Here is a 21,839-nt window from a genome sequence, read left to right on the forward strand (position 1 = left end):
CTTAAGCTTCACCTGTGACAGGCAGGCAAATCTCTCAGGGTCCATATCATGTAACATGATACTGATAACGTGAGAAAAGATATTTTAAAAAATGGAGGATAAAGAAGAGATAGTTACACTGCATGGGTGTTACAGCAGCAAAGAATAAAGTGAGGAGTAGAGCAAGTAACAGAGCAACATAGGGAGGTGTGAAACCACAAGTCAAGTCCTTTAACTTACTAATGCACTGAAATAACACCACAAACATAATGTAACTGTATTTATTGACATGATATAGTTATTTTAACCCTAATCATGATGCGTTCCTAAACCTAACCAAGTAGTTTTAGTGACTTAATCTTTGCAAAGTGCAAGAGTGCGACAAAAATATGGCGCGAATGTCGTTTTGGGAGACGATCACAATCAACCTATTCAGTCGTTTGGATATGAGGATGTGTAAGGAACAGTGGAACGACAAACGTCTGCCAGCAGGTCTGCCCCCCGTACCTGCAGCGTACGGTATATAACATTTTATGCTGCAGTGCTTTAACGTTGCACTTTGATAAGGCTGGCCGGCTCACAGGAGACATATTTAGCATGATCAAAATTGTGCAGCAGAGGCCAGGATATCCTGCCTTCAAGCATCTGTCAAGCTTCAAAAAATCCTGGGTCCTAAAAGTCCCATAATGCACCTCATTAGCCTTCTTTGAGGGCTGCGGATCTCGGATGCTTTGAAAGTGCTGAAGTGAACTCTCAGAGAGTTCATTTGTGCCAAAGAAGGCATAAAGTGAATGTTTCTCCTCCTGATGACTTAATTACAGTCAATTATTGTGGACACAAATCACAGATTTCCAGAAATATCCTTTAATTACTGCGTTCCCTGCTTCATTCATAATATTTAGCTGCTCAGGCACATCTTTATTTGCTTTGTGTGAAACATTGTTGTGACCAAAACATCACGCAGTATAAACAGAGTTGTTACACATGAATGTATCCCAGTTTTGTCAGGACTTTCATAAACGTGTGTGATGGCAGGGATTTTTTTTTTTTTTTTTTTTTGCGTCGACGCGGCGGTTGTGCAGCGCTCATTAGTTTGTCAGATAACGCGTTCCCTGCGGGGATGTGGCGGCCGCCTCCTGCATTGCTAAGTGAAGCACTGACAGCTGTGACATCAAATCACTGTTTGAGAGTGTAACTCATCGCTGCGACATTGTGTCATCATGAAAAGGAGGCCATACCTGCTCGTGTCGGTGCAACAAGCTCTCGCACGGTGACAGCCAGCTGCACAGCTCTGCAGCATGAAAGGGGAAGGTGGCAGGTGGAGGCTGAGGGATCTGTGGCGTCAAGAGAGGGTGAGAGGAGAATGAGAGGTATGAAGCTCAAGGAAAAAGGAGGAGAACATGTAGGAGGGCAGAGGGGAGTCTGAGGTATCACATGGTGCCCGGGGGGGGGAAGACGAGTGGCAAAGGGAAGAAAGGAAAGTAAAGTGCGGTGGTGAAATGTGAAGGGGTTAAAGCAGAGAACACAGAGGAAAGGGAGGTTTAAAAATCAAATTTAAAACAAACCATACATAAAATTAATATTCTGTCCATTTTCACTTTCAGATGCAAAAAGGGTAGGGCCGACTTATCACCGGCTTAGGCAGGGATTCAAAAAGGAGCTGGCATTACTTTCATTCCCCAAAAACCATCCAGACGGCAGCAACGCGTTTTGTTTCCATAATTTCTATTAAACCTTCACTTTGGCAGGGATATTTTCCACTGCGCCTCAAAAAAATCTCTTTTCACAAAAGAGTCCTGGCTGGAGGACAGAAATGTCCACATAAAGAAACGAGCAACTAAAAAACAAACGGTGTAAAATTTCACACTAACGGAACAAGCAGCTGACTTAAAGGAGACAGAATCTGCTAAATTTTCAGGTTCATCTTTTCATTTTTAGGTTACTACTTTAACAGTTTCCTCACACTGTGCAGTGCAGCAGTGCAGTTTTCCTCCTCCATCTGAAACACTCTCTTTTAGCTCCCGTCTCCATTTAAGCCCCATAATCTCCCACACTTATCAAATAATCAAGTAATGCATGCAATGTCATACACTGTCGCCTCTGACTACCTTGAGTCAGCAGTCTGCTGTGTGTGTGTGTGTGAGTGTGTGTTTTGACTTCTTGATCAATTTTATTTTTCAAGATACTTAGGTTTAATATTGATCTCACCTCCTTTTTAACCATTTTATTGCCTCTTAAACTTTTCATTGTGTCTGAACTTGGAAAATCTGCCTTGAGGTTTTTGTTCACCGGCCACACAGAATCATTTACACAAAAAGATTCTCAAGATCAACACTCTCATAACTGTTGTGGAAATCAAAAAAGTGGCTCAAACACAAGATGGATGAAATATGCAAGGTGAGTTTTAATAATGCAAGCTGAAGGCCTAAAACAACCAAATCAAAGGCAGGCAACAGAAGGCCAAGCAATTAAACTGACAACAAAAGAAAAAAGGCCGGGGAAAATCCCCCCAAAAAGCTAAAACTGTATGAAGTACAAACCAGGATGAAGCTCTGGGAGCAAACACAATAAAACCAGGAACAGACGGACTGACAAAGAAAGAAGGACAAAGACTTCAGCACAAAAACGCAAATGCACGAATAAAACAATGGCATTCGCATAAAAGGCAGGGAAAAAAACAAAGGTGGGAAGAAGGATATGACATACAAAATAAAACAGGAAATGACCAAAACTGAAAACTAAACCATGACAACGACCTCGGGACGATCCAAGAAGACGAGCTCAAACAACACTTGTTTTCACTGAGCGCTGCTCTTCTGTAACGTTTATCTCCATCAGTCTACATCTTGACATCGTGATGTCTATTTTTGCGGCACTAAAAGAAAAAGAGGTGACAAGAGGGGGAGAGTTTTCCTCCGGCAAAACCAAGAACTCCTCGGAGAAACAACTGAGACTAGCAGGTAGGATGTGGGCTCGTGCATGTATGTTCTGCAGCTTTCCTTTTCACACATGACTTTCAAAGTGAGCTGCTGTGTATGAAGTCAGCAGGGTGATTTTGATAAGGCTGAGTCTGACGCACTGCCTGTGCGGTGTGTCTTCTTTTTTCCTGCGTTTACAGGAAAGCATGTGGTTGACTTGTGTGAATTGCTGCAGAACCACCGGGGGGTCCGAGGCAATAGTAAACCCTCAGGGTGCTCTGGAAGACTTTGCCCCTCGTTTCAGCAGGACCCACGCTGAGCTCATTCAGCTGACTCAAATACTGGCCGAAGTTTTGAAGTCAAGGAAATGACTCTTGCTGACTGAATTTTTTATATATTTTTATGTATGTATATATATTTTTTGCAATGCTTTGGCTTCACAGCTTGCTGGTTGTGTCACAGGTAAAGTCGAAATGATTAGTCTCTGCAGAAGAATCTGCAGCACCATGATGATTTAATAGACCTGGACAGCCGAACTCATCTGCAGTCGTTGCCCTCGAGAAAAAAAAAACCTCTGGTCTCTTCTGTATAATCCCTTTTTCCCCCTCACATCTCTCTTCCTCTTGCAGTGCCCACAGATCTCTGTTGAGACATATTGTTGTCTTGTGCAACAGTTGTGTTCCCACATTCTGCACATTACAGGTGGTTTTAATAATGAGCCCGCTTGACAAATAAAACAGTGTATGCACAGACAAATCGGAGTCTTCATCATAAGGGCTGATCCACATCCAGCCAAGCAGATTTGAAGGCAGACCTGCTCTCCTCCAAAGCCAGCAGAGGATTTCACTGCAAATTGATGCGGTGCCTTTTACAATGTCCCTGCCTGAGTACTGATAGAGCCCTAATAAATCAAGGCAATCACAAGGAGATATGGGAAAGACTTTGCAGTAAATCCCCCTGGGATCATAAATGTACAGCTTCTAAAAGCGTCCGTCCACACTACCTGTCTCTCTCCGTTTCGTGCTGTTTGTCTTCTTATTACTTTTTTTCTTTTTGTTGTGCTTCTTTCTGACGCCGTCTACTTCACTTCAAAGACTCCCATGTCGACATCGATTCCATCATCAGTTCAAATCGCACAAGTGCTTATTTGCACTGTCGCTGTGAATGTTCATCGTCTTTTTCTGGATGATTGTGCCAAATTTCTAATGGAGCACGGCGACAGTTAAATCATCCACGGATGGAGGAGGAGAGTGGAAAGCATCATGCGCTGTTGTTGTGGCCCTCTACAGCCACTTGTTGGATTTGCCATTTCACTATGACACCGTAGTCGATGCTACAGACTTAATCAGTCCTTTATTGATGCATGCAGGGAAATTCATTTGAAATTCTCTGCATTTGACCCAAGTGTGAGGAGAAGTGGGCCACCACTAAAGATGGATTGTTTGCGAACAAATCAGTTCGATGGAACGACTCTTTAACGCTAACGAGCTGACCTGAGTCCACGTTTCACTTCTCTATCTTTCGTTCTGTTGTTCTCACAGACTCGCTGTGTGTTGTTCACTGTTAAGTTATCAGAGTGGTGAAGAGGACTGAGAGCCAGCCAATCGTATGCGGAGTCTCGGACACTGTCGTCTAATTTTAGCCAATGAGAAACAGGAAAGCATAGCAACCGTTGCCATGAAAAAGAATAACCATTTCATCTAATTTGTAGCTCATCGTTCTCTTTCAGTCAAGTCAAGTCAGTCACCCTTAGCTTACCTTTAATACATGTTAATTTAATGTCAGGGTGAATATACACATTATCCACTGTTGTGTTGTCTAAAAGGAAATATTAGCACGATCGTTTGAGAACGAGGAGCTGAGAACTGTGCATTATATGATTCACCGCTAAAGGTCGTTGTATCAGAAACGCGACTGAATGACTGAACGGACGATATGAGCGATTCTTCCTGCCGAACTGACCGACGGGAACTGAATCTCGACATCGATCGATGAAATCCACCTCTGGCAGCCACTGAGCAACATTCAGGGACCAACTCTGGTTCTAAGCCCGTGTCTTGCAAACATGCACCGAGTGGGATTCAAACTCAGGACAACAGTGCAGATCACAGCCCTAATAGAGCAAGAACACTTGAGATGCAACTTTTTAGGCTTCTGCACAACATTGACTGTTTCTTTTATTTGTTTGTTTGTTTTTTAAAACTTGGATTGGATAAAATTGGAAGAATACCACCTGATTAAAGCTGTCACAAACACTGACCAGGACTCAATTATCCACAAAGAGATGTGCCATGTCGTGGGTCTCCAATGCTTTCTCTCCTCAGAGCTGCTCGATTATGACGGTTTGCACTGCTGCCCAAGAGAGAATCAGCTGGCACAGAAGACGTGCAGTGCAGTTCAGACTGAGGTTCAGCTCTCGATGTTCAGATTTGACTGTTCTCGCCACTGTTGGCACTGGAATACTGAACATGCTAGCATGCCCTCCTACGTGTAATCTGTGAAATGTGTGTTACAGAGAAGTGAGTGTTCTCAAGAGTTTCAAACCTCACAGGACATTCAGAAGAAGTTAAGGAGGGGATGCACGTTTTATGTGTATGTAAAAATGTAAAGTGTTTTCTCGCCTCTGCTGAGGAGGTCATGTTTTCTCCCGTGACCTTCTGTTTGGTTCTTGGTTGGTTGGTTTGTTGGTTGGTTTATCAGCAGGATTACACAAAAACTACTTAAAGGATTACCTCAAAACTTGGATGGAAGTTGGGTCTTGGCCAAGAATGGACCTGGATCCTTGTGTTTTTACTTGTGTGTGTTGTATCTATGAGTACAATTTGATGCAGATCCAAATAATAAACTGGATACAGGAGATTTGAATATGTTTAATTGGATATTTGATTAGGCAGGAATGATTGAATTAAAGGAGAGTGTTGGGCCTTGGTGGAGATATGTGTGCAAATCTGTTTTTAATCATTTCAAAGTCTTTTTTTAGGAGCAATGGCGACAAAGTTCTCTTGTTTCAGAAACCAAATAGACTTCCAATAAATCCTCCTCGGTGATAAGTTAAGATCCAATGGCAGGTTTTAACAAAAGTGTTGTTGGTTTGGAGTCTGCAGTGACTTACAGTTGCTTGTCACAGTTTCCTCACCTTTTTATCTGATGCTTAAGTCTGATCAAGCACTGATGGATGGGCTCCATACCGAAAGGACCCCGAGCAGTTGGAGTGAATTACGGTGATATGCACACCACTTCTCACTTCTCATGATATCTGGGCCTTGAGCAAATCTCGCTGGGGAAAAAAAAAAAAAAAAGCCAGCTGGAGTCTTGCACACACTATTTTTATAAATAAATTGTCCCTTTAGGTCACAGAGCTCCCCCGAGTGTCATCCCTTTATGGAGATGACCCGTGCCTGCTGAAATATTCCCGACACTTTTAGCACGTCTAGTCTTCCGCCGTGAATCACCGGAGTCAGCGTTTACCAGAACGTCCTGCTCTGGGGCCAACTGCCAAGTACATTCATCACCGTATCGATGATACTGTGGGTTCCTGTAAGTGGTGGACGAACGCAGGTGCTTCCGTACTCTCTGTCTCAAAGCCCAGAGGTGTAACAACTGCAGTGCTGCATTATTTAAAGATGTAATAGAATGTGTTTTTCCTGTCAAATGAGAACCTTTTTTCTTTCCCCCCCTACATTTGAAGCTAAAGGTGTTGCGGTTCATGGGTTGACCAGCAGGTGGAGGAAGTTTTTCATGGACTTCTTCCACCCTCCAGCCCCCACACCCGAGTCCCTCCTCTGCCTGCCTCATGCTGCCCCTGATGAGAGGAGTTCCTGCACAAACTTCATTCCACTCCACAGAGGGGGAACACATGTTGGAGGCTGAACAGAGGGAGTCGAGCAGAGCTCTCACACTGGACTTGCTTCTTTCTGCTCTTGGAATACTTCTGTCAAGTCAGGGTCTTCATGCCTTTGCGCCTCCCACATCAGAGTACATGAACGTGAAGGTGTGAATGAGATTCTAACAGCTCGTAGACATGGACGCATCCTTTGCTGTGGCCCTCCTGCTCTCTCTTCATCTGCACTGCCACCTCCTCGCCCGGGCCGCGATGGACTCCTGCCACGATGAGGAGGAGGGCGCCCCGAGCCGCTGCATGCCCAAGTTCGAAAACCTCTCCTTCAATCGGACGGTGGTGGCATCCAACGTGTGCGGCTCCCCACCTGAGGACTACTGCATGCAGACGGGCTCGACGCGCTCGTGCCACCGCTGCGACGCGTCAGACCCGGAGCTGAGCCACAACGCCAGCCTCCTGACAGACTTCCACAGGAGCGAGGAGAGCACATGGTGGCAGAGCCAGTCCATGTACTATGGCATCCAGCACCCCAATTCTGTCAACCTCACCCTCCACCTGGGTAAGAGCGCAGCAGCACGTCCACAGCTCAGCCTGACCCCCAGAATTCTTTAGTTTTGACTTTCCTCAACTTGTGTCGGGTAGGAAGGTGGAGGGATCTGGGTCAAGTGTGTCTTCGCTGAATTGTTGGTTTCTGTTCCCATAATGCTTCATATAATTTCCTGATTTATTTTAAAGTGCTTGAAAGCTTTTCATCTGAGCTGCGTTTGCCGTTTCCCTGAGTGGAATATGGATATCAGTTAGAGCATTAATGTATTAAGAGGCCTCTGATGGGATTTTGCAGAGTTTCGCAAAGTTTTCCCGCCTCACACCAGTTGAGTGTAAGAGTTTACAGACTTTCGCTTCTCTGGGCAACTTTCCTTTGTGTGCTCTCTGGCAGTTAATTGATTGGCAGATCTTTAATACAAAACAGCTGCGCTCAACAACACGAGTTGTGTTGTTCAGTCGCAGCTCTGGCTGTCTTAATAAAAAACAATTTGGCTCAGACATGGCTTAGACTTGGAGGGTTTGTGAACGCAGAGCCACAAGGGCATGTCTGAGAATTCAGTTGGATTTAAAGTGGATGAGAAACACAAACACACAGAGATGCATCTGATATGCCCGGACAGCATCTGAGTTACGGCCCAGCGCTGGCCCACGGTTACCCTCGCTCAGCCCACATGAAGCCATGGAGGAGCATCGGTGATGAACCCGCCCGAGTCTGGCTTTGCACAACACAGTCATAACTCAAGTAGACGAGGCTTACTCTGCGGTGTAATTTGGGTGAGAAGTCTACGAGGACACAACCACAACACACAGCCGTCATAGAAACGTGTCTCCGGCATGATTTGGGCCAGATGATGCCCCACAAATCAACCCTTTTAATGTCTCTCTGTCAGCATTTCACACCAGAAATTCAAAGTTAATCTTCTGCGACAGGCTCAGTGTTTAGTGTTTAATGACGAGTTATTATGTCTTGAAAACATGAAGGAAAAATGTATGTAAGGCTGTGAAGTTGCAGAAACAAGTGACGGGGGGGCAGAGTGGCTGAGACAGAGACACCATGTTCTTGAAGCTGATATTTTATGGTCAAAAGGTTATATAATATTTTGAACACAGGTAATAGGCAGCTAATAGACAAGTGCAGAAAAGTCCTGAGTTTGTCAGGAACAAGACTGTGATTAGCAGAGCAGCATCAGCTGAAGGTAGCACGAGCATTAACATAAACTGCATCTGGAATTCAAAAGAGACACTTACATCGAGGGGAAGTAACTTCCATTAACCTCCCAGCCTGAGTCTTTTTTTTTTTTTTTGCATAGTCAGGGACTTGGTCAGCAGATCTACTGTCACTTGATATTATGCTAATTTTCCCTTATACAAAACTTTTTTCACTAAACTTTTTGGATCCCCTCAGAAACGCATCTGAAACTGGAAGTTGGAAGTTTTGGAAATGTGGTCAAACACCAGAGGTTCTGAACATTATTTTCAAAATCTAACAACATTAGATTAGACCAGCAGTTGCGAAAGGCTCTTTGTTCACCTTCTCCATCTGCTTTGAAAAGGACACATATTATGCACACCTCCAGGTTTATTGTTTTATTTTAGGGCGACTTCTAGAAAAGGATTTTAACGCTCTGTTTTAGCTCCTGTCTCTTTAAGGGCCTCCGCTTCTCTCTGATTGGTCAGCTCACACATGCCTGCCACTATGCATACATTAGTGTGATATCACAATGTAACAGACTTAAAGGCGGGACTACTGGCGAGGCGTTTGAGGAGCAGTGGTTTCTGTGGGAAAGAGGAGCTTCTGTTGCTGTGGACTTTGACCTTCTAGACATTCAACACCTCTTACATGCGCCTTTAAATACTTATATAAAACATGAAAGCATAGGTCTTCTTTAATTGAGTCATCTTGTGATACAGTAAAAAGCACAAATGCTTTGTTGAGTAAAACTAAGTTCTAGACTAACGATGCAATTATGTGAGAAGGAGAGCGTAATGGGTGCAAGAAGAGGATTCATAATGGCAGTATCTTATGGCGTGAGGTGAAATGAGCCCAAAGACAGTTTAATGGTAGTGCAAATTATTTCTTTTACTTCTCAGACACCACCTCAATGTGGACATTTTTTTTCTTTTTGTTCAGCTTTTGTAAAAAGCCCACAGTTACTTATGTGCAAGTAAAATATCTGGGTCAGCCGTCTGGTGGTACGGATGAGGATGGATTTTCAGCCGGGCAGCGTAAGTGGAATCAGGTGGAATAAGGTTCAGACAGAGTGAAATGTGAAAAGCCATAAACTTGAATAATTAAACCGCACTTGATTTGTGCCGGGCTCGGAGGAGAACCTGGTCCAAAAGCAAAAAAAAAAAAAAAAAACGCGCAAACCATCCACCGCTTCTTACCACGCTGCTTTATTCCAGCGGTTGCTCATACGAGTGTTGAGGATTACCTCCTTCACGCATTCTTCTCCTTCCATAAACGCATTTGACTCACTTTTTTTTGTGTGTGTGTGTGTGTGTGTGTGTGTGTGCACTGTGTACATATTTGCATTTGAAGACATTCCTTATTTCACCAAATTTTATGGGCGAAGCTTGAGCCATTAGCATCATTATCCCATTACCATGCTGCGGAAAAACTGCTGAAATAACTAACGGAGCACATTTGTCACTTTAACTGAATTAAACTGTGGCGATTAATGTTACAAAGCACTAATACAAATCTTTCTATGAAATTACCTTCCGCACTTCCATTTATTTGGCTGGTCTGTGTGTGTGTGTGTGTGTGTGTGTGGCAAAGGGTATCAGCATGTACACAATTTGGGGAACTTGAAGAATATGGCTCTAGGCCGCCCCTTTATTATTGAACTAAATTAAAACCACATCAATTCTACTCGAAATTAATATATTTTTTGGAGCGAGCACCTTTTAATAAATTGAACCTAATCACACAGCACTTCCTGTTATGTTTAATCAGTCCTCTCTTTGGCTTTAAACTCTCCTCTGGCTCTGAACATGACAAACAGCCTGGTCCCCTAAAAAAAAAAAGAAAAAAAAAAGAATATATTAGAGAATCAAGAGAAGTCACCGGTGATTTCCCTGCATTGTGCCACCGGCAGGTTACTAACGAGCCAGAGAACTCAAAACAAATCGACTCGCACAGCCAAACGATTGCTCTTCCATTTAATTTCGAAACAGTAGTTTGACATTTTGGCGAGTTGTGCTTATAGGCTTTCTGAGAAGAGTGACACCGCTCTCGTATCCGTCCATCGAATTTGAAGCTGGAGCCGAGAGACGGCTGGAAACAAGGTGAAAACAACAGGTTAAACAAATAGCCCGTAAAGCTCACTGACATGGTGGATCTTGTTTGTTTATTACGTTGCTTCTTGCCGCCATCGTGCCGCTGTCAGGTAACTGAAGTATCGGGAAGTCACATTTCGACAGACGGATGTGATCGATATCAGTCGTCTGATTTAATTCTTGCAAAGGAAGGGTATTTCTCCAAAATGTCAAACTAATCCCAAGTCTTGAAAACTAAAATAAACTGACAGTATTCAAACGAACGCTCTGTACCAAATTATTGAGAAACTTCTGCTCATTATCTAAGTAGTGAATTAAACTTCCAGCGAGTTTAAACTTTCTTAGTTGTGCAGGGAATCCAACACAGTGTGCGTGAAAATGTGGGGAGAAAAAGATGGTGAACTGTTGACCTGGTGTTAAAAATTCGAAATAAGTTAAAACAAATCTGTAACTGTGAGGTAGAACAGTGATCGGTCCATGTTGTGTAGACGAGATGTGTAGACTCCAACCTCTCCCCTCTCTGTGCAGGATAAGTGGCTGAAAATTGGTGGTTAGAAGGATATTTAGAAAAGAAATGTTGACGCTTTCCAGCCATGACTAGTAACAAAATGGTGAGCTTGTTAGCGAACTCTCCCATCAGTCTTTCAGAGTTGTCTCCTTGGCCACCCGGAGAGGGTTGACTCTTCTGTTTTTTTAGCTCTATTTTTGGCTTCCACCAATTCCTGAGGGAAATATACCTGGCTCTTTAGCTGCTGAATGCTAAATGCTACAGCATGTTTGCCAGCTGCCATTTAAGAGACATACTGTGGAGGGGGTTTAGCTAAAAACAGCTGCTTGCTGCGACCAAAAACAACAGACTGAGCATCCTGTGAGTGAACAGGAAAACATTTCAAACAGACAATGTAAACAGTCTCAATTCGATACAGAAGCCTCGACGTGACCGTTAGACAAACGGTCTGGCTATTTCTAAATGGGGCCTGGTAGTAAAGTTGTAAAGGTTTGTAAGTGAAGTCAGTTTTGCTTTTACAACCCAGAATCCAGAATCACAGTTTGCCTCGGGGTGGCTTTACACTCTGATCTGACCCCCCTCTGCCCTCAGACCCTCGGTTCAGATAAGAAAACCCTTTTAACTGGGGAAAAAACACCTCAAGAGAATCAAAATGTGTGTGTGTGTTTGAACTTCCAGCAATCAATCAGCGAAGACAGCTCCCGTTTGAGACCAGAAATCTTCTTGACAGGTCGCATTTTCCGCCTCTTCCTCTCCTCCGTAGGTGGGGAGTGGGCGCTCCCCGTCGAAAAGCTCGCCTTCAAAGAAACAAGAGACGAGGGACGAAATGATGACAGAAGTTGGAAATGTCAGCGCTTTGACCGTGCAGGAACCGTTGTATCACGTGCTCGGAGAACAAGAAGTGCCTCCGTCAAATGGAGAATATCGATTTCCAATAGCGAGCAGATGTCTGGCTGTGTTTTGAGGCTTTGTTGTTTATAATCTCCGGCTATTTCTTTTCCTCGGGAAAGGTGCCAACGCTGCTGCTGCTGCTGCTGCTGCAGAGGTATGTCCTGTGTTGTCTGGAGGGTTTGTTATTCTTCAGACGATCCCAACACCCACAAGTCTGTCTGCCTCAGACTAAATTGACCTTTGGCCCCTTCGGCACATCACCCAAACATGTGTTTCTCCTTCACTTGATGCCTCGGATTAGTCAAACATTCTCAAAAGAAGGGGAGAAATTATGTTTTTATGGCCGAATTTTATGCAACTGAACATCCCCTACATTTTGAATGTGTGGCATCCCTTTGTTCCATGTGAAAGCGCTGTGATCCATCTGGGCTGCCGGCGGGGGGTGTCCTCGACATTACTGTTTTCTTTTGCCTCTCCAAACAAAGCGAGCTCTCTCGGAGGGGAATTCAGGCAAACGCAGGGATGATAAACACAGCGGTAGGATGTAGGGACGCATGCTGCAGCCAGGTCAGAGCTGGCCTGCAGAAGAGTAGAAAGAGTCGGGGAGGAGGGAGGGGAAGGAGAGAGTCGGGCTGCTTCGAGGGGAGTAAACAAAACATAATGAGGAAGGGAGGGAGGGAAAAAAAAAAGGAGAGAGCGCAGGGCGGTTTGCTGGCGAGGAATTGGGGTCAGGTTTTTCCCACAAAAAGCCTTGAAGAAACACACACACGTAGATTCAAACGGCACACATTGACGTCCGCAGCTGGTTCTCATTCAGCGCCGTCAGAGCAAAGCAACATCCTGTCTCAGATGTAAAACAATTGCAAAAGTCTGCCACGGTTGGCACGACGCTCTCACAGCCAGACTACTGGCGAGCACACGAGATCCCGCTCTTCTGTTCCCTCTCAGTCTCAAGACTTTTTTTGCGACGCAGCGCGATTAGAAGATAAACCCACTCGTCCGTGTGTTTGCCGATCACAAAAAAAAAAATCTCGGCTTGGAGTGAATAGACTGTAAACACCGAGTCTGCAGCACTTGTGGCGAGTTTAGTCTCGCCGTCTCTCGGAGCAGCTGTGTTAAGATTGACACCGGCGACTCAGAGCAGGTCAGACTGCTGCTCCTCTGCTCGCTCCCGGCCTTTTACCCTCAAACTTGTCCAAATAGTCCCTTTTTTTTATGAGCGTGTCTGTGCGCGACGTGAGCAGCTGTGGTTTCGTTTGCGATGCCACACGACGCTGGACGAGCCCTGTAAAGTCACAACAGGCTGGGGGGTTTTTTTCACTGGGTTTTCCAAACTCGTATTAATTTTCAGTGCTTAAAGACACATCGCTCGGTGAACAAAGAGAGACTTCCGCTTCAGATTGAGCTGTCCAAAGCATGAACTCTTATCATGAGGTGGATATTCTCTGTAGACGTCTGTTTTGTTGTATGCTACTAACAGCTAAGAAACCCCGTCTGTTGTTCCCGTATAAACTCTGCTGAATATACAGTGCGCTCCTGAAAGAGGATGAATCACGAATCATTAAACACCACACATAAAAACCATACAAATATCCTTTGCAATTAGTCTGCATTTCATCACGGGGGATAGCCAACAAATGTTTCATGTTCTGCCTCTTTTTATGTTTTTGCCTCGGTCCCCGCGGGGCTGAGCTCACCTCACGCGGGGAGTAAATGAAAGCTAAATGATCTTAGTTCTCCTACAGGAAAGATACCATTAGAGAACGCTGCGGAGACAAGAGACGGCGATGCCGAGCTCTGCCTTGGCAGGAAAAAGCAACAGATGTCATTATGGCTGCAGCCTCGGATGGCATCCCTCTATGAACGCGCCAAGCGGCTGAGACTTAGTATCTAATGATGTAGAAAAAAATCCCCACGAGTGCAATGAAGAAGCCCGTTAAGAGACTTTCTCCATGTTACCTCTCACTCCGGTGCTCAATACGACTTCAGCTTGTGTGTCTGCCCAGTTAATCCCCCCGCAAAGCTGCACAACATTTGGCAGATCCGTAATGTTTATTCATATGCAGGAAGTATAACTCGGGAAAGTGTCCCCGATATGGCCTCCGAGATTATTGTTTGAAGTGTCCACGCTGAGTAAACAACGGGAGGAAGCGACGCGGCTCGATCGCGATGTTTGTTCAGCGATCGGTCGAGAAGATGTCCGCTTTCTCACGAGGAAAACAAATCAGAAGGAATGACTTCCCTGCTCCAGTTTTTTGCACTCTGTGGGGGAAAAAAGGCATTAATTCAAGTCTGCAATATACAAAAAAAAAAAAAGATTCCAGAATGCATTCTCTCCTAACTTTTTCCCCTCTCTTTTAATTAAACATGTACCTGGGAGACTCATCCCTCCACTTATTATGCACCTTCAAAAATTACTTCTCAGACGTTTCTCCAGTCACAATGCAACACCAATTACTGCGCAACCCAGTCGAATCTGCTAAATCCCCCAACGCCAACTCGAATGGAAATCTGGGTACATCTCCCTCGTTTGCTTCGGATCTTTCCAGACGCAGAGATTGTCCTCCGTAAAAGCCCGTTTCTTTCCTTCCATCGCAGATTGAAAGTTGAAATCGCTGCTTTAGGGGGAATTTATACAAACCTCCAACACGTCTGCTCCGTCTCTCTCTTCCCCCAAATGGCTGATGCACCGCTAAAACCTCAGATATGTAAAATTCAATCAATAGGTTTAATTCCCCCCCGACACTCATTAGTGTCTTTGCATTTTCAACCAATCACTTTTCTATTGATCTGATCTGCTGCTTTCCTGTCGCACATCAAATGTTGCATCAGACTGTATTCTCAACCCCATCGATAGGATGTTTTTGTCCCAACGCCAACTTTCCTTAGGTATAGTTCTCGACTTTATGTTGTGACTATGCTGTGCTTACGGTCCAGTTAAGGTTCAGGCTGAAGAAACACGAGGTTGTGGGTAGGAAAACATCCTGCTGTGGCTTACGATACCTTTCTGTGGTTGGTATCGTTTTATCTGTTGGTACAAACACAGCTGGAAATTGTCCCGAGCAGTGGCGGACTCAGGATTGTTGTAGGCGGAAGGAAAACAATGCTGGCACCCAGACAGTTGTGGTACATTTCTGAGAAATAGAGGGCACCTTAGAGGGGAATTCATCATGTTTTTATCCCTAATCCAAAATGTCCAGTGGTTTTACACTTACATTGGTTGAAACTCACTCTTGTGCTGCCGTCAGTCCGCTGCTGTCCTCTCCCTCCTGATATGAAAGTCAGGTCATGAACACTTAATGTCAACGTATTGGGGAAAAAAATGCCAATTAATTATGCCCGACACATACACGTTTCAACCTGTCTTCTGGTGACTCTAACCACAGATTTGACAATACAGGCTTTCTCCCCCGTTCTGTGTTTTTCCGTGCCCTCATTGGCCCGCTCTGTCCCACAGTTAATATAAGGCCGTCTGTTTCCCTTTGACCTATGTTTCACTTCTGGGGCCCATTATGATGTGGATAATGAGAGAATAATCCTGGGTATTCTTCTACTCCTGCAGGAATGACATTCATTTACCCCGCGTAGGGGAAATTAAGTCTATCCCCCATTGTTTTCCTTCTTTCTATAATGCAATTATGTCCCTTTTTTTTTCTCTTTGCTCCTGGGCCTTAAACTATCACCCCCCTCCGTATTTGTCTCTTACATAAGCAGCCATGATCAAACTGTGGAGCTACAATGGATCTCATCCTAACAGTAATTCTTTCAGTGATTCCATTCAAAGCTAATCATATCCGTTCTCCACAGGGAAGGCTTTCGAGATAACCTATATACGATTGAAATTCTACACCAGTCGGCCGGAGAGCTTCGCCATCTACAAGCGCACAGAGCAGGACGGGCCCTGGTTGCCTTACCAGTACTACAGCGCCTCGTGCGCCAAGACCTACGGCAAGGACCCCAAAGCTTACGTCCGCCCGGGAGACGACGAGAGGACGGCTCTATGTACGGACGAGTTCAGCGACATCTCCCCGCTCACCGGAGGAAACGTGGCTTTCTCCACCCTGGAGGGTCGGCCCAGCGCTTACAACTTCGACCAAAGCCTGGTGCTGCAGGTGAGTTCATATTTTGTTGTGTACCGTGGATGAATTTTTACGGCTATGTTCCTTCTTTGTTCGCATATTTCGGCTCCACTTTCATCCGTCTCTCGAAAAATTTTCCGCAAATAAATCGCATCTTCCTGGAAAGCTGTCACAAACTTTAGCTAATGACAGATTGTGCAGATTTGACTGTTGCAAGGGAAAAACAACTTTCCATTACATGAATTAATGCAAAACTAGTATCTTTTCTCAGGGACAAATGTTTGACTGTGAAATCATTTAACTGTTAACTTCTTTTTAATGCCTCTTGTCTGCTTCTACTTCATGGATTCATTTTATACTGTTTTATTTGTATTGTTGTGTCGTTTAAACCCAGCACAAACAGGTTTCCAAAACACAATTATTTAAACGAAGGGACCAGAGTCCAGAGTCGCCACATGCTCCCTGAATGATGCTAAAACAATAAACCATTTTGACAGTTTTTCCAAGCAAAAAGGAAACAAAAGCAGCCAATTTATAAGCAACAAAACTTAATGAAAAATGTCATTATGTGTCTGTCAGTGCACCAAAACACTTCTTGATTTTGAGGACACGTTTAATTTCAGACATATATTCAGAACTCATCAAAATGAAGACAAAACACAAGGATTAATTCTTGACGTTGCAGACTAAACGTCTCTGCAAAACGAAATGTCTTTTTGTCTCAACTTTCCGTTTATTTGGGTTGAATTTTCTGACTTCTCTCTTTGCACGATGCTGTGCCGATGCTCCGGTTAGGTTTAGGCACCAAACACCACTTGGTTAGGGTCAGGAGAGCTTCGTGGTTTGACTCAAAATACCTTCTAGTTCTGCTTCATGTGAACAATAGCTGGTTTTGATCTTCTTTTGCAACTTAAACGCTTGGAAACATCTCCAGGTGCTGCGACTCGGTTTCTGGTTGACCGTTTGGCAGCCACGTTGGCTGTAACAGCACCACTTCCCTCCCCCTCCTGCTGCTACACATGGCTAATAAACGCCACATTTGGTGTGTTTCAACCTTGAATATTACTGTGGTTGTGGAAATGTTAACTACTTACATAATATCCTGGCAACTGGACTGTTCTCAACTCCCAATTTGCACAATTCACACAACCTGTTTTCTCCTCCTGAATATTTGATGTTAGACTCGGCTCTCGCTGACCACCCTGATATATTTTTTTCAGAACTTATGGAAACAGAATGTGTCTAAGTTTGACAATGCATCCAACAAAAAAAAAAAGGGTTTTTTCCCTCTGAAACCTGAAGGCTGCTCTCATCATGCACTGATGTTAGCATGTTAGCACCTTGAGCATCGACTGCACCATCAAACACTTTTCAATCAACACTTTTACGCAAACAAACAAGCAAAACCGTAGCTTTGCACACATGCAGCATGCCTTCGAGCCTTTTTTTTTTTTCTTTTTCAAAGCGTGCTGAAGGGAATCTGACGTTATGTTTAGCTCTGATTAACATTGATGAAGCTGTGAGGAGGCTGTGCTGAATTAATGGCAGTCTCTTGAGAGGGAGCCTGGCAGGGGTGGGCACAGTAAAGCGTGGCTAAAAATGAGTAAATAAGGCACTTAATGCAGCCGCTCCCCTTTTCTCTTTGATGGGGCTGTGAGTATCCCGCATACTGCGATCTGCCCATGCATGTGCTCTGCGTCGCCACATGACTGGGGGAAAAAAAACTTCTTCTGGCTTCTTCTTGTTAGTTATTGCTGCAGATCTGAGCTGTTGTGTGTGTGTGTGTAGATCAGCGACTGCGTCTGTCATAGGAGGAAATTCAATAAAGCAATAACTTCCAGATCTCAGCATTATGTACTGTAACCTGCCAAGGACCAAACAAGACAGTAAAAACACAACCTTGTCACAGCAAATTAAGTGTGATGGGTAATTACAGCGTCTTCTGAGGGAGGATATATCACAGTGCTGCATACAGTAAGAATAGCTCCATTCAGCCCAGTCACCAGAATACAATTCATGACAGTTACGGTTTCTGCAGACAGCTGATATGTTCACATTTGTATGTGTCATATGCACCATGTTGACATTTCATCAATATGTGTCTTATCACGCCACCATGACATGTTTTTGAACTGACTTTCATTTCGGGAAGTGGAGGGGACGCCGGTGAAGTCACTATCTGCAGATTTGCAGGTTGTGACACCATGAAGACATCACGGAGGACACCTTTGCCAGCGACCGCCTGCTGTGTTCGCCGTGACCACAGCAGGTATTTTAAACCAAAACACGACTTCCTCCTAATCCTAACCTAAGAGTTGTTTCTGTTCTTAATCCGAACCAGAGCATGAGCACAGCGTTACAATGACATATAATAAAAAATGTACCTGTTTAAAAAAAAAAGCACAAGCTGCATCATAAAGAAAGGTAAATGTTCAACATATCTGTGGTTTGCGGACACGTACATTGCGAACATTTCTCCTGGCGTATTCATCCTGGCATACGTCATCCGCCAGCAGATTCATCTGTTTAAAACATTTATTCTGAGGCAGTAAAATAATTGCATGAATTGATTTTTAGAGATGACGCAATTGCATGAAGTCAACGGAAAGTTCACCCCAGACCAGCTCAAATTAAAAAAAAAAAAAGCTCTGATAGGCTTTAGCTGAATGAACGGTCAGAGACGAGACTGGAGGGTCACGATGACAGAAAGAACGGATGTTTTCTGATCAGGCCTGAGATCAACCAGAGGATGAGCAGGCGAAACACAAAATACACAGAAATGTCCCTCAAAAACGCAGCTGATGCAATCCCAGCTAATGAACAGTCGGTACATAAAGGCACAACAAACAGTTTCATCTTTTATCTGAATGCACCTGAAAGCATCATCATCCAAACACATCTCCTGGATATTATGTTTATATGTTACGTGTGGAAAAGCACCTCCAAGTCTGAGGTCATCGTTCTCGACCAGGAAAAGGGTCAGGGGTTAGACTCGTGCCTCAAGTGGAGGAGTTTAAGTATCTTGTTCACGAGCGAGGGAAGGATGGAGCGTGAGGTTGACAGGCGGATCGATGTATCGGTCTGTCGTGGTGAAGAAAGATTATGTTCCTACCCTCACCCATGGTCAAGACCGAAAGAATAAGATCCCGGATATAAGCGGCTGAAATAAGTTTCCTCGGCAGGGTGGCGGGATGCTCCCTTAGAGACAGGGTGAGGAGCTCTGTCACCCGGGAGGAGCTCGGAGTAGAGCCGCTGCTCCTCCACATCGAGAGCAGCCAGCTGAGGAGGCTCGGGCATCTGTACCGGATGCCCCCTGGACGCCTTCCTAGGGAGGTGTTCCTGGCATGTCCCGCCGGGAGGAGACCCCGAGGAAGACCCAGGACACGCTGGAGTGACTATGTCGCTCGGCTGGCTTGGGAACACCTTGGGATCCTCCCGGAAGAGCTGGAGGAAGCGTCTGGGGAGAGGGAGGTCTGGGTGTCCCTGTGACCCGACCCTGGATAAGTGAAAGAAGATGGATGGATGGATGGATGTTCCGTAGTTTCTGTGGATGGTGGACGTACTGAGTGAAGGACACCAGACGCAGGGGTTTGCATCCAGCGTGTGATTAGATTCAGGCAACAAAGGCTCAAAACTGGAGAGAACTCATGGTGTCACTTAAATACTGAGAGTCATAAAGTACTTCTGTTTTGTCCTGTGGAGTTTTTTTAATTATTAAACTGGACCCACATCTTTCCTCAACCTCGAACACTTGAGTGCTTAAACAAAAAAACATTTTGCCACCACAAAGAAGTTAAACAGCCCGCAGAACCGTTTCATACGTCAGAACATTTTCGTCATTATGTTTACAGAATCTAACTGTGATTTCCAGCGGAGAGACTTTCATCATCCAATTACCGCCCGCTTATTCAATGAACTGCAGCATTTCCACGTCCACCATCTCTAAAAACGGAGATGCAACAGCAGCGATTTGAACGTCCCCAGCAGGAGCAAATGTGATTTTGCAGCCTCCATAACCTGACTGACTGTAGGCCTCCAGTGTTTTCACCCCCCCACCAGCTCTGCAGCAACAGTAACAGCTAAAAGAAATCCTGCCATGCAGTGAACATGAATCTTCAGCAACAATCTCCAGGGACTATCATGATTAGTCCACACTCTTTCGCCCTTCCTGCCACGAGCAAAACGTCCCTTAAGACAATTATCATGACAACGTGTTCTTCTTCTTACGTGTGACCTTTCTCCTGAAATGTGAGGTAAAAAAAAAAAAAATAAAATAAAAAAAAAACTGCAGAAATAGGACCTGGCAATGCGAAGACTACCACCTCTGTAAAAGGAAGCTGTCCTCCTCCACATCATTAAATAGGAAGAGTAAGGCTGTCTTTATGTGGGGGGATATGCAGCGTAGCCCTGAAGAACCATAACTGGCTCTCAAGAAGAAGGAAGCCATCTTCCGCAAATGCAATAAAGCAACAATGAGGGAATTTTTTCCAGAGAATGTGCGTTGCTCAGCCTATATTTGCAGTGTATAACTGTTATAAATCAATTTTTAAGATGATTTAGCTGTAGCACAACCGAATCCCAATATTTCTCTCTTGATGTTTTTCAAACTCGGCTGTGAAATATGTTGTGTTTCAAATCTCTGAATGCGACGTTCAGTGAAAAACTGCTGAAGCAAGCGAGAGCCTGACTCTGAGAAATTGCTTTTTGTCCACCAACGCTGGTATATTTGAATTTCTTACTTCTTTTTTCTTTCTTTTTTTTTTTTTTTTATTCATGCCCTTAAATAAGATTATGAATAAAATAAAAAATGGCTGGCTGGATGCAGAGGTTAGATTTAAACCAGGGTTGTGGCATAACGAATAAAAGCTGACTTTGACAGAAATATAAAGAATATCTGCCGATTCTGATGGTTTGTAACTGGTGGGGATGTTTAACCCTGCCGTGCATGGACTGATGTTTTGAGTGATCGTACAACATGAAGAGTGACAGGAAATGACAGGATGGGAGAGACGAGGGATGCCATGCAAAGCTGATACACCAGGAGCAACAGTAACAACTCCAGTTTCCTGCATTTTGCCCCGTATGCATCGTGTCATCCTGGTTTGCACTTTGTTTAGTTTTGTTCTTGCTTTTTGTTCCCACCACCAGGCTCTTTTTGTTGCCCGCCACAGCTTTAGTTCATTAAAGCTCACATTTTGTTACGTCATCCTGTCTACCTCTGCGTTTGCTTTTATTTCGTTGATTTTTTTTTTTTTTTTTTTTTGCTAATCTTCACACGTTGATGCATAAAGACCACTGGAGTGGCAACAGGAAAAATATTATTCAAGTCTGACGCATTAAGATGTCTGACTTTCTAAGAAAAATTTGTTTTAGTCACTCCTTTACCACTTTTCCTGCCGCTGAGGCACATTTACGTCACTCCGCTAAGTTATTGCTGTGATTTTTCACTTATCTCAGAGTGACAACAGCCACTAAAAAAAAACATATTACTATGTGATTTCATTAATAATGCATGAAAGGGTTAATTGGCACTCCTAAACTCCCCTAAGATGATTTTAAGAGCAAACCAGTGTGACGCAGCTGAGGAACCCTTCGGGCTACATATGGTATCTCTGCCTGCGCACACACACACACACACACACACACACACACACACACACACACACACACACACACACACACACACAAGAATTCACACCCTTACACACACATGCTTTCTCTGCCGGATGCTGTCTCCTCATAAAAACCAGCCCTTTCATCAGCCACAGCACCCTGGATGCGTGACATCTCTGCAACCT

The 21,839-nt window shown here is 44.3% G+C and overlaps 1 protein-coding gene across 3 annotated transcripts in view; it reads left to right on the top strand.

Annotated features, from left to right (window-relative positions):
- lamc3 (laminin, gamma 3) overlaps positions 1-21,839 on the top strand; it is a 135,016-nt gene that overhangs the window by 15,542 nt on the left and 97,635 nt on the right. For 2 of the 3 annotated variants that reach the window (XR_005078124.1, XM_037117083.1), the window contains exons 3-4: positions 6,586-7,294; positions 15,770-16,074. Coding sequence is in view for 2 of the 3 variants with exons in the window: in XM_037117083.1 (XP_036972978.1) it covers positions 6,919-7,294; positions 15,770-16,074 (681 nt within the window). In the remaining variant the exon portion in view is untranslated. Of the gene's footprint in view, positions 1-6,585; positions 7,295-14,805; positions 14,852-15,769; positions 16,075-21,839 lie in introns of those variants that run through there. The other variant, XM_037117084.1, reaches the window with a different exon arrangement.

The sequence above is a fragment of the Acanthopagrus latus genome, chromosome 12, assembly GCF_904848185.1.
Source record: "Acanthopagrus latus isolate v.2019 chromosome 12, fAcaLat1.1, whole genome shotgun sequence".
In the NCBI taxonomy this organism is placed as follows: Eukaryota; Metazoa; Chordata; class Actinopteri; order Spariformes; family Sparidae; genus Acanthopagrus; species Acanthopagrus latus.